The 14026-nt window shown below is 40.5% G+C and overlaps 1 protein-coding gene across 1 annotated transcript in view; it reads right to left on the bottom strand.

Annotated features, from left to right (window-relative positions):
* CPNE4 (copine 4) overlaps positions 1–14026 on the bottom strand; it is a 467697-nt gene that overhangs the window by 121639 nt on the left and 332032 nt on the right. Inside the window, exons 5-7 of the mRNA XM_087430567.1 lie at positions 13687–13761; positions 4137–4220; positions 932–1021 (exon numbers count right to left, since the gene is read on the bottom strand). Coding sequence (XP_087286693.1) covers positions 932–1021; positions 4137–4220; positions 13687–13761 — 249 coding nt within the window. The remainder of the gene's footprint in view (positions 1–931; positions 1022–4136; positions 4221–13686; positions 13762–14026) is intronic.

Here is a 14026-nt window from a genome sequence, read left to right as displayed (position 1 = left end):
CAAGGTAGAGGGAGGGCCAGACCATGGACCATTGAGAATGCCTCCTGGAGTTTGGTTCTGGCATTCAGCCTGTTGTCTTTCTTTGGTCATCTGACCCTCACAATGCATCTTTTCTTTCAACTTCTACATTCCTATGATATTCAAAAAGCATTTGTTTAGATTGAAAAAAATGGCCACAATACTTTGTAGCTCCTCTCATCAAAACATGGAATCTATTTCCTTGCCCTTCGAACTTGGGATGGCCATATGACTTGCTTTGGTGAATAGAATGCAGAGGAAGTGACCTTGTGTGAGTACTGAGACTGGGCCTCAAGGGAGCTTGCAGCTTCCGTTCTTGTTTTTTGGAACCCTAAGTTCACTGTGCGTATGAATCCAAGCTAGCCTGTTAGAAGATGAGAGACAAATGGCCCACTCACCCCAATCGTTCCAGATGATAGCCACCCAAACCCAAAAGCCACCCTGCTCATATACAGCTGACTGCAAATGCATGAAGGAGTCCAAGCAAGACCAACAGAAAAACCTCCTTGATGAACTCAACTTGCCAATGCACAGAATCATAGGCTAAAAAAATGGTTATTGTCTAAAGCCACTAAATTTTGGAGTAGTCTGTTATGCAACAATAAACAATTGATACAGCAATATTTGTGTTTTTAATAACTCCCAATTATACCCTGAACTTATTGCCACAGTTTGTCTCTGAGAAGCCATGGGCTTTGCCTCTTGATATAACACAACTGGGATTTATCTTGGGCTGTCTCACGAGCTTCAATGGCTCTAGCAAAAGAAATAGGCCCTGATTCTTCCATTAAGATGCGAAGAGATTTGGGTAAATGGTACAGAAAAGTCTGGGTTTGCCACCAGTCACTTAGGGGAAAGAGAAGGGTTAAATACATAAATAATTGCATTTCTTGGACATAGATAGATTTCTGACCTTCAGTCGGCGGTCTGGATCTCCACTGCATAGAGAATTTACTGATACTTTGAATGATTTCCAGGCTGGGCTTAAGTTATTCATCACAACCTGAGAAAAGAAAGGCAAGGGTGGTGGGTGAGGGAGGAAATGCTTGACATTTCACATTTCAACATAAAAATTGCTTGAGAAGCACTGTGGTTCTTATGAAAAGGACAATTGTCTGGAACAGGTGCCTTAATGAAAACTTGGAATAGTAAATCTTTTAAGCGTGCCCACTAAGTAGGTCATTATAGGCAGAATTCCTGCCGTCAGTGGGTTGGCTATTGTTTCATGAATAATGACAATAAATTGTCCGGTATGTGGATGCTGGGATGACCCCTTCTATATCAAAAGGGGCTGGGATTAAGGAGGTGGGGCTGCCTCTGGCCTTTGATAAAGGATCCCCACTTCTGCAGAACTGTCAGTCCTATGGCATGAATTCTTTTCTATTGAGGTCAGCATAGGTAAAGACTATTAGTGGGTGTGGGGGTGTGTGGCAAGACAATTCTACTGCTAAAGAATTGAATGGTCTTTAGTAACCTGTGACCTTGAGTTAGATCAGATTGCAAGTCAGAGGAGGTTTCTAGAAGAAAAATCTCAGGAGCATACTGACATAGCTTATCACCATCTCAATTAGAATATCCTAGTAAGGCACAACAGGGCAGATCTCAGATCTTCAGTGTTACAAACTAAGTCTATAACATAATGAAACCCTTTCAAAAGCAGCTTACTAATTATGAACTTGGCTAAATTCTGCCCAAGTGTTCACACGAGTCAAGTCTGTTCCTGCCATCACTATGATTCAAAATTTAAATAATTTAATTTGGTTTAGAATGTCTGAGTATCTGTTTTGTGCCTAGGATTGTACTGTGTACCCTAGGGCAGGGGTTCCCAAGGTGTGGTTCTTGGACCAGCAGGAGCCGCATCACCTGGGAAGCTGTTAAAAATGCACACTCCTAGGCTCACCTGAGACCTACTGACAAAAACTCTGGAGGTAGGCCCCTGAGGTGATTCTGATGCATGAACTCTGAGAACCACTGCTCTAGGGGACATACAAATAGAGTTCAATGGAATTCTGTCATACTGACTTTTCTTCCTATGAAGTTTTCATGTAGCAGAAGTCTGAGTATTATAAAAAAATTAATTCTCTAAATCACATAATTATTTTATGTGAGTCTCTCTTGTACTGGATTCCTTAATATAAGTATGAATTATTGATTATATCATGGACTCATTATTAAGTTTCTTCTAACGCATCAAAGTAGAAAAATAATGTTTCTGTGTGACTTGGTCTTGTGCTCTGATACCCTGGGGATGATCAGAGTGATGGTGAGAAGAAAGGTTAGGTAAAATTGTTTGGGCTAATTTAAATTCTCCCCTTTATAGAAAAATAATAGGAAGTGAAGACATTCCATTGCAACAGTTTTGAAAAACTTTTGCAGATCAAACTTTCAAATAGAAATTTCCTCTGAAATTAAAATCTGTCTCTCTGTATGTGTGTGTATATGTGTGCTTCCCCCAAGAGAACAGTATTTTCTGGTATTGATTTTGTATCTATCGAGTAAGAAAGAGGAAAAATCAATGTTATGTTGCTTGACTCTCTGGAAAACTTTACAATCACATTTCTTGTGAGACTCCAGGACCCCCTCAGCAATGGCATATGGAGGAAAGTTCTAGAGATTCTTGGGAATAGGAGCATTTACCAACATCAATAATGAGAAGAGGAATGCTGTCAGGAGCAAAGGAGAGGAGGATCTTGTGAGAGAAGTCCGACAATACCCCACTCACCTCCTCTCTCCCTGCACATTAAGGCCCCTTCACTGACTGGAGCAAAAGCTCGAATGGATACTGCTTCTCTTATTTACTTCTCCTGAGAGAAGTTTGTTTCACCAGAGAAATCTTTATGTGTGATAATGACTCTATTTGGTGGTGGTGATGGGGTGCCACTCAGGGAAAATATCCCACTTGCACCTCAAACTATTCCCAAGGGATTAAGTTCCACAGAATCACATTGTACTATAACATGTAGTGGACATACTTTCTATACTCAAGTGCATTCATTTATTCATGCTTTTATTAAACACATTTTATTAAATGCCAACTATGCACCAGATGATATCCACATACTAGCCCATCCAAGACTATTTAATTCTTGTCTACCTTAAGTATGACATGAAAAGTTCCCCTAATGCTACCTGCAACTCTATTACTTCCGATGGAACTGGATTTCTAGTGTGGGGTAGTGGGAACATGGCACCCTACCATCACCCTATGAAAGTCACGAGGGTTCCTTCTTCCTTTACCCCTCCAGTGGCGTGTAAGCACAACAGAGTGTTCTCCCAGCTCCACGTCATTCATCACAACTACCCCACTTCCTCCTTATCAACGTACTTCTCACCCCCACAGAATCTCTCTTGGACTAGCTTGTAAATAAAATAAAAAGTGGAAATTGGCTCAGGGTCAAACAAACTCAATTCAAACCTCAGCTCCACCCCTTGCTAACTGTGAGAATTGAGAAAGTGACTTGACTTTCTAAAAGTTCAGTTTATTCAACTGTAAAATGGGGGTAATCATAATCATGTGAAGGGATTGTTGTGAGAAGTAAATAAAATAATGCATATAAAATCACTGAGTGCAAGGCTTAGCACCTAGTCACTCTCATTAAATGTTAGCTAGCATTCATATTTTTATTATTAATAAGTTGCTGTCTGCATTGAAGGTCAATAATGAAAAATTTGGGTGAGAGAGGGTCTTCTCTTCTAACATCTAAATTGAGAGTAAAGAGTCCTTTTGAGGACAGTGAGGACTCCAGGTCTGAGTGCATAGCTACAGACATTAAGAAATGTAAGGGGGGCCGGTCCCGTGGCACAGGCGGTTAAGTGCATGCACTCTGCTGCGGCGGCCCGGGGTTCGCGGGTTTGGCTCCCGGGCACGCACCGATGCACTCCTTTCCAGCCATGCTGTGGCAGCATCCCATATAAGCTAGAGGAAGATAGGCACGGATGTTAGCTCAGGGCCAATCTTCCTCAACAAAAAAGAGGAGGATTGGCATCAGATGTTAGCTTAGGGCTGATCTTCCTCACAAAAAAAAAAAAGAAAGAAAGAAATGTAAGGGGTTTCTCAACACAGGTCAATTCATCATCTTAGGAGATGAGATGGCTCAGCTGAAGATGTCTCTTCTCACCTCAGTTCGGTGCACGAGCTGCTGAGTTGCATCATCATTCATACGAAAAATTTCCAGAAATGGGTCAGATTTACTGAAGAAATCCTAAAATAGACAGATAAACAGAAATGAGTTTTTCCCTCCCCCCCTGCACAAACACATTTGATCCAGCCCTGGATCAAATACCTTGGATCTGACCCTTCCCTGCTTTATTCTTCATCCCTCCGACCCACCCTTGGCTAGAATGAGCTGCATCTGAACTCCAAGTCCTCTGAGAAGCAAGAACTTGGGTGATTGAAATCCAAAGTATTCTTCAAAGATCAATTCAAATGCCAGTTCTTTGAGAAGCAATGTATCTTCTGTCTTAAACATGTTAATTACAGTTATTATAAAGCCTACATCTCATGACTACAATATCTGGATCACCTATGGGTCTGTTTTTATTATCTGTCTCTTGGCTCTGACTCTTGGTATGCTTGTTTGCTTTTTATTAAACACTAGACATTGTGTAAAAAAGATTATAAAGGATTTAGATGAGTCTGTAGCTCCTGGCAAGCAGTTAGAATGGAGGCAGTCACTGAGCTATTTAGAAGTTGGTTTTTTTAAGTCTGTAAAGGCCCCATCTATTTCTGATTCCTTTACTCCTCGGGTATAATCCTTAAAGGGCTCCAACTGAAAGGCTGAATGTTTATGAGAGCTGTTCCTCCTTGACAAGCCCTCAACGCTAATTTTCATTTGTGAGATTCTCAAAGGCTCTGTTTATCTCCATAATCTCTTGGCTCTAGCTTTTTGTTCAGTTTCTCTCTATGCTGCTATTTGCTAATTAGTGAACGCCTGAGAGGATAAGTCACTCAGACTGTTGGACTACTTCCCTTCTCTGAAGCATCTATGAATCTTTAGCCCTAGTTTTCTCAGTAACCTGGACTTCACCTTGCTTCCCCAGTTCCTCTGCTCAATTTCTCTATTTCTTAGTAGCTATTTTCTGCTAGGCGTCCCAGCTTGTCTATCCACAGTATTTTACGAATCAGCCTTGAGGAATTGTCTTGAGTGGAAAATATGCATAGAATGTCTGTATCACCCCAATGAATCTCTCTTCTCTCCAGTTTCTTGGCCCCTCAAATCTTGACTGCCTTAGGATTCTCAAACAGATGTCTCTTGTATCTTATCCAGTGTTTATAGTTGTTTTCAGTGGGAGAATAATGTAAAACAAACAGGTACTTTATTACTGGAAGCAGACCTATCCATATCCTTCTTTTAAACTTGATTTTTACCCCAATAGATTATAAACTCTCAGAGAGGAGGAACTATGTCTTATTTTCTTTTCTATTTCTACCATTTCCTCAGCATTTTCCATAGCGTCTAGCTTTTAGTGGTACATAGTGTTTATTGAATGTATGAATGAATACATAAATAAAAGAAAGAAATGGTATAGAATAGGAGGCCATCTGAGCAACAGACTTAGTCATCACACTCTTATTATGTATTTCACCAGGTGATTTTTTCCCCTGAGAAATCTAGACTGCAGCAAAGCAGAATAAAGCCTATAGCCATCCTAGTCTACAGCTCAACAAAATATTCTCAGAGGATATACTGATCATGGAAACTTTGTGTTTGATGTTAAGATATAAGGATGGATAATCTCTTCTCAGTCCTCCAAAGTACCATCTAGATTGGTGGAAAGACAAGTACACAAATAAACATAACCAAGGGCTAAGTAAGAATGAATGAATGAATGAATAAATGTGTAACAGAGAAGAGGGGGAGTTGATGGATTTTGACTGGAAAATATGGTTGTGAGGAGTATATTTCTAGGGAGGGAACAGACTGAATGAAGCTGTGAAAGAGTAAACATAAAGGGGGCCCACCAAGTAGTTAGTTACACTGCAGCCTAAGGACGTAGGGGAGGAGTTTGAGACAATGCTGGCAAAGCCTGCTCCATGATGTGAAGGGCCTTAAATGCTCATCTGAAGTCCTTGCACTTGCCCTGAGAGGCAGTGGGGAGTCACTGAAGGATTTTGAGCAGGAAAATAATATGATTGGCCCTGTAGTGAAGAATATCAGTCTAGAAACTTTGTGGGATAGCTTAGAAAGAGAAGCGATGGGAGGTAGGGATATCTGTCTTCCCCTTGGCTGTCCTCCCGACCCAACCAGGAACCGAACGCCTTGGTCCAAAACACCCAGAGTCTGGAAAATACCCTTCTGCTCTATTTCTGAAGGTGCCTGATTACGGCAGCCTTCATCCTGTCAAGAACCCACAATGGCTGCTTTCATCAATGAGTCTGCGCTGCAAACCTTGTCTCTCCATCAAAATGGCCCCTTTTCCCTCCAAGACAAACTTCTAGCTGATTCCTACCTCTACAGATTTACTCAAGACATGCGCCCCTCGAGCCTATTTCTGTTTCAACACTCACCTCGAAGAACTGGAACCTCCCTCTCCACCCCCTTCCCTAACGGGTGTGGGCCCCATTAGCTTGTTCTTAGGTGTTCTTGGGTTCCTTCTCTAGGAGCTTCAGCCTTTGCCTCCTTAAATAGATTGTTGATCCCTCGAGAATGTGTGAATTGTACATAAAAATTGCTAACCACACTGGAGGAACTCAGCTACTTTTATTTTTCCTTTTATGATAATTTTAAACTTTTTTTTAAATCATTTTTGTTTAAAAATAGAAAAAAGGTGTCTAAAATAGAAAAAAGGAAAAAAATAGTCCATAATCTTGCTCATAATTCCACAACTATCAATAACATTTTAGTAAATGTTTTTCTAGAATCTAAACAAAATTTTCCTTTTAAAAAAATATATTTGTAATCATACTCTATATACTATAGAGTATATAGAGTATACTATAATCATACTCTATATATTTAGTCCCCTATTTTTTTCTCTTGGTAGTATATTGCAATGCTTCGTCTATTTTATTTGACATTATTTTAAAATATTATTTATGGTTAGCACGGAGTTGCTGTCAGGAGGACTTATTATAAATCAAGGAAAGAAAGATCAGATACAATCTCTGCCCTTAAGTAATTGAAAATCTAACATGCACCACACTGGCTTTAGGAGCGCTTTCAAATCCTGATTCCACCATATACAATCTGGATGATCTGGGGTAAGATACTTAATTTCCTCAAGTCTCAGCTTCCTTATCCATAAATGTAGAGGGTACCACCTTTTGCCTCATGGCAATGTGGAAGAATTAGAGGAGCTGATGCACGTGAAGTGTTGAGTCTAGCACCTGGCATTCAAAAAGTATAAGCACTAGGGCCGGCCCTGCAGCTTAGCAGTCAAGTGCGCCGGCTCCGCTGCTGGTGGCCCGGGTTTGGATCCCGGGCGCGCACCAACGCACCGCTTGTCTAGCCATGCTGAGGCCGCATCCCACATACAGCAACTAGAAGGATGTGCAGCTATGACATACAACTATCTACTGGGGCTTTGGGGGAAAAAAATAAAATAAATAAAAATAAAAAATTTTAAAAAAAAGTATAAGCACTCAAAGAATGTTGCTGCTATGATGATTATCAGTAAAAGAGAGAACGCATGAGGACACTTTGTAAAGCACTATACAAATATCAGGGATGATTACTATTAAGAAGGCATCTGATTCCTAGAAATAAGACAACTCACAAGCAGCTCAAAAATATCGTAAATGTACTGTCAGAAATTTGTAGCTTAAAAACAGGAACTCTTGGGCCGGCCCCGTGGCTTAGCGGTTAAGTGCACACGCTCTGCTGCTGGCGGCCGGGGTTTGGATCCCGGGCGCGCACCGACGCACCGCTTCTCCGGCCATGCTGAGGCCACGTCCCACATACAGCAACTAGAAGGACGTGCAACTACGACATACAACTATCTACTGGGGCTTTGGGGAAAAATAAATAAATAAATAAAATTATAAAAAAAAAACAACAACAAGAACTCTGGGTCTAACAGCATGGCTACCTGACCACAATCTGGAATTTTCAGCTTTCTTTGTTTGACCATCAGCATTAAGATGGCCCTTGGGACAGTTTAGTGCAATGAAGATTAATAATATAGGCATACTGAAGTTTGGTATGGTGAAATTTTTTAATAACTTGGAGGCCATATTGATCTGCCCTTTTAGTCCAATGTGAAAGAAATTGAGTCAAGCGAGAGGGCAATAAGCAATCAACTGAGATTTGGAATAGAAAAGGAAGCAGTGCATTTCCAAGACGGTGATCTTGAAAATAGAATATTGAAACTAGAAAAGATTGTCTGAAAGATGTGGGGTCATATCCAGACTCCACAGTCTCCTAGCCTTGTGAATTTGGGCAAATCATTTAACCTTATTATGCTTCATCTGTAAAATGGAAATAATAATACTCACCTTTGAGAATAGAGTTATGAGTTTTGGGGATAATGTAGCTTAGACACTTGACACCCGGTACATTGTAAATGCTCATTAATTATAACTTGCTATCATTAATGCAGGCTGGATTAGTTTTCATACTCGAACACAGTAAAATCTACTGCAGTATAGTAAGTAGAGATTTAACATTGCTTAGAACAGGGGTCAGAAAATTATGGTGTGTGGCCCAAATCCGGCCCACTGACTGTTTTTGTGAATACAGTTTTATTGGAACACTGCCACACTCATTCATTTATGTATTGTCTATGGCTGTTTTTGTGCTTCATAGGCAATGCTGAGTAGTTGGGGCAGAGACTATATGGCCTGCAAAGTCTAAAATATTTACCATCTGGCCCTTTATAGAAAAAGTTTGCCGACCTCTGATTTAGAGACAGGTTTGTTTGCTTATGCAGCACTCCATCAAACTAGCATCATGGGAACACGAAAAATGCAGTCTATAATGATTACTATTACAGATGTGGAGACCACCAGTGTAAAGAGTCAGTTCCAACACACCAATGTGCATACTTTCTCAGGAAAGGGAGGAGAAAAAATACTTCGTCAGCTTGAATGTTCCAAAGTAATTACATTCATATCTCCACTTGTTAGATTAATTGCCAACTAGGTGCTAATGTAATAAATGTGCTTTAGAAGTTAGAAAGCTCCTCTCTCCACTAAGTGAAATGCATTAACGTTAGATAAATAAGTTTTTTCTTGCAAGCCTAATCTACTTTGTTAGATTTGCTAATGTGTGGCTCTCATTGAAGACTACCTCTCAGACTTCAAGGACTCTGGATTTCCATCTTAGGTAGATGGCTGCTGGTCTGCTGAACAGCATTGGAAAGGCAAGTTAAAAATGACTATTTCTATCAAAAGAAAAGAGGCATTTCTTTGTCATTGCAGTTTACAAAAGTACTTAGTGCTTCCCAGTATACCCTACAACAGTGGTTCTCAAACTTTTTGGTCTTAGGACCCCTTTACACTCTTAAAATTTATCAAAGACCCCAAAGAGCCTTTGTTTATGAGGGTTACATCTATTAATATTTAGTACATTATAAATTAAAATGGAAATTTAAAAAATATTCATTTGTTGCATCCTTTTAAAAATAATAAAAATAAACCCACTATATCATAACAAAAATAGCACCTTTAATGGAAAATAATTATATTTTCCAAATTTAAAACATAGTCAGAAGAATGGTATTATTTTACAGTTTTGCAAATCAACTTAATGACTGGTTTAATAGAAGGCAGCAGGATTCTCATATCTGCTTTTACATTCAATCTGTTGTGATATTAGGCATCATGTAGCTTCTGGAAAACCATTGCACGTGTGTGAGAGAATGAGAGTGAAGAAGGACAATAATGTCTTTGTACTATTATGAAAATAGTTTTGACCTCATGTATTCCCTGAAAGGGTCTTGTGACCTTGGACCACACTTTGAGGACTGCCGCCTATTGCACACCCTCAACTCCCTTCTCCCTGGCTTTCTACTTCCTCGAAATACATGGGAATATTACCAAGTCCACTGTATCCTGAGATCAATCCAACTTGTATTCATTAACCCTCTGCCCTGAAGGAAGATTTAGATTTTATTTAGGCAACCAGATTGAGTCCCTCTCTGTCATTGATTATTTGCGAGTGTGTGTGTGTGTGTGTGTGTGGCCTTGGGTAAGTCATTTCACATCTCTGAACCTTGATGTTCTCATCTGTAAAAGAAGGCAATTGTATTAGACTAGAGGCTTCCTACCTGAGGTGTTTGGATACCTGGGGATTACCAGAATTACTGCAAAAGGACTGGGGATCCAGATCTCCTATAACCATTGTCTGAATTGGATACAGCATATTTTCCCCACATATTCACACTGCAAGTTTTCACATGTATATAGAAATTAGTTGCTCTCATGATACTAATTAAAAATTTTTTTTTAATTAATAGATTTATTTATCTTGGTGACTTTTAGTCATGATATATTTTCTCAATTAATAGATATGATAAGTTCAACTGCTAAAATGTAGGTAGCTACAACATCATTTAATGCTAAAATATAGAAAGAGGTCTTCCTTGAGAACCTCTGAGAACTATTTTTCCATCTGTGACATGAAATAATTATATTGTCGTCTTCTGGTTCTATCACAAAAATATGGTGGAAGATTGTATCTTCCAACAATGGCCATCACAATGTCCAGTGTACACACGCTTTTCTACAATATGACTTTGCCACTCCCTCATCAAGGTTTGGAGTCTAACTCCTCTCTCCTTGACTCTGGGCTGGCCTTATGACTCACTTGTAACCAACAGAAGGCAGCAGAAGTGATGACACGTGACTTCCAAGGCTAGGTCAGAAAAGGCCACACAGCTTCTGCCTGGTTCTTTCAGGATGCTCTCTCTGGGAGAAGCCAGCCACCATGTAGGAAGTGTGACTAACCCAAGACCACTATGTAGGCACTCCAGTTGACCGACTCAGCTGAGCCCAGCCTTTCAGCCACCCCATGTGCCAGGCATGTGAGTAAACTAGACTGGAATCTCTAAACAAGCTCCTTCACCAGCTGAGTATCATTGAGTGACTTCTGTCAACATCATAAGGAGCAGAAGTATTGCCAAGTTGAACGCTGCCTGTATTTCTGACCCTCAAAATCAGGACATACAATAAAATAGTTGTTAATTTAAGTCACTAGGTTTTGAGGTAGTGTGTTATGCAGCAATAGATAACCAGTGAAGCAGTGGTGTCTTGGGTAAGTCATCAGACCTTGCAGAACCTTTGTTTCCTGAAGAGGTTGTATGAGATGATCTTCAGGGTATCAACTTACTCCTTAATTCTACAACTTTGCCCTCTTTCCTCCTAAGACTATTCACTTTCTAGCCCAAACTAGAGCAGGGGACTCCGCTTTGTTCTGAACAGAGCCTGCTCCTCTCTGGATTACTAAGAAGTCTGGGTAAGATGCCACCGTATTATGAAGGACCTGGAGTCTACAGCACTGGAGCAGCGACCAGGACCCTGGACAATCAGTGCAGGAAAGAGTGGGAATGGCCATCTAGAACCATATGAAGTGCTACATGGGGCTCTTTCAGTTTTGTGAGCAAGTGTTCATGTGAACGAAGGGAAACTGTTCAACACCTTAGAGCCAATGAGCCCACTAACAACCCCCCAAGCCCCTTTGCACTGCAACATAAGTCAGTTACAGGACAAACGAGAGGGAATTGAGAGACTACTAAGTGGAAAGAAGCCATTATAAGCCATTAAGTGAGTAGCTTAAAACTGCTACCCACTGACCCAATGGCTTATAATGGCACCAAGAAATAGACTAGAAAGTGGTTTGGTGAATTATTCCGAAACTTGGGGAGATGATGGGGGAGAAGGAGCATAACAGTCACAAGGAAGTAGGGTTAAAAGCTTATACCCAACCGACATCAATGCACACTGCAGCTCCCAGAGCCCAGCTCATGCTAATGTCAAAAGGGAGCAGTTTGTGAAAGTTTCACACAATCTACACAATCAGGACACTAAAAAAATCCAAATATAATTTGTTCATAAGCATAAAGTCTTTCCTGATGTTCCCAGGCAAAATGAATTACCCTTTTCAGGACACTCTGATTATACATCAGTTACATCCTATCACAGCTATAGTATTATATCATTCATTGTTTCAATTTCTGTTTTACTTAGTTAGATGGTGAATTCCAGGTTGTGAGTGTGAGTGTGGTTTAAAGTATGTCTTTTTCCTGCCACCTGATACATAACAAGCATGCAACAAAGGTTTGGTAAATGAATGATGAATGAGTGAATTAATGAACAAATAAGAGTGAATTAATGAATATATAAATAAGCTGAGTACTTTTTGTAGGTGAAAGTGAATGAGATACGCCAGAATATAAGCTGTTGCTTAAGATTTCAGGGAATTACATGAGACATCGTTTTACCTTTTCCAGCCTAATGCCTGTAAGCAATTGTTTGAAAAAGTAGTGCCACATCCCCAAATCTCCAATTCTCTAGTTGCACTCCAGGAAAATGGAGTCCTTTGTGAACATATTTATTGATGTGATTTTTTTTTTGAGTTGAGGATATGGTTGGAGGGAAATCATAAATATATGGTGTGGTTGGGGAGGACATCTTTTTTTTAAGGGCTGGAGACTGCAGAACTTTTTCTATATAAATAGGAGTAACATGGCCTATGATTAGGTGGAAGTTGTGAGATACCATAGAAAGAATACAGACGGCAGTCAGACTGACACGGAACCGAAACTTCAGTTTTACCACTTACTGGCAGGGTATGGTGGCCATGAGAATGTGCTTTGCAGACCTCCCACTACAGGGAGTGTAACAGACCAGAGGCCCCAGCTGCTCTGCTCTGAAATCCCCCCCTGCACTTGCACCGAGGCCAGCCTTCCCAGGGGCTGCTCCAGCCAGTGACTGCGTGTGTAGGGGACATTAAGGCAGGCATGGGAGACATGGGACTCTCTTGCTGCTGATTTTGGCTCTAGGACTCCTTGATGGCCTTGCTGAACTTTCCTTAGACTGCATGGCATTCCAGGACACTGCCACCCACCCTTCTCTCCCGCTCTCCTTTACTCATGGTCAGACTTGCATTGTAGTCTGCCGTCTCTCCCAGATGTTCTCCCTGTGGTCCCCACTCAGGCATTTCTCCTGATAAAATCCTTGCGTATTTAATCCTGTCTTGGTGTCTGTTTCTTGGGTTATCGGGACTAACACATGGAGTGACCTTAGACAAGCTGCTTCATCTTTGAATCTGTTTCCTCATCTGCAACAGGGTTACTAATACCTGTTACATAGGATTTATAAAAATGACTAAACGTGATAGTGCACAAAAAGCTCTTAACTCTGTACCTGGCAAATATAGGTGCTTAATAAATATCGCTTTTCTTTCCTTTCATGTCTTCTCTTTTCCTTTGAAATGTCCCTAACAATGGAGTTAAATCATATTTACCTGTGCACATCTGACCTGTGGCAGTTGGGCACCAAATGAAGTCTTGGTGTAATAAAACTGGCATGTTTTAATTATAGTTCCTCCCTCTTCTCATTAACTGCTTCTCAAGTGGGAGGAAGTCTTACTTTGCAGACCTCTCTGAAATCTTTCATCTGTTTAATAATGTGGGTTGAAAGGGAAAAAATAGCTGCAGGGAGAAATCTGATCAAACTTTGTGTGCTAGCTTTATTACTTCCTTCAATAAGGTTAATGCCAAACACTTTACCTTGTCATCCAATTTCCGTGCATTGAATGCAAGTTCAACGTAGTCATCGTTGCCGGATAATTCTTCAGCAATCACCTATAGGAAAAGCACGCATCAGCTGCAGTAGTGGTTGGACCACTCAGCCAAGGAATTCATGAACAAATTTAGCTCCTGTTTGGTCCAAAAATCAACAAAGACTGATGTTGGGCAAGGAGTTTTCCACAACCCTAGTGAACACGGCATAGCATTTCCAGGCGTACAAGAGAACTCCTTAGAATAGACAGCAGTAGATAACTAGATTTCATTTACGCTGAGCTGAGAATATGAGAGATGGGGCGTAAGCTGGAGGAAGAGATACTTG

Source organism: Ceratotherium simum, chromosome 5 (genome assembly GCF_057802395.1).
Source record: "Ceratotherium simum simum isolate JZ-2026a chromosome 5, ASM5780239v1, whole genome shotgun sequence".
NCBI lineage: Eukaryota > Metazoa > Chordata > Mammalia > Perissodactyla > Rhinocerotidae > Ceratotherium > Ceratotherium simum.
Note: the sequence above shows the minus strand (reverse complement) of the source record. Positions and strands in the feature narration are given on the sequence as shown.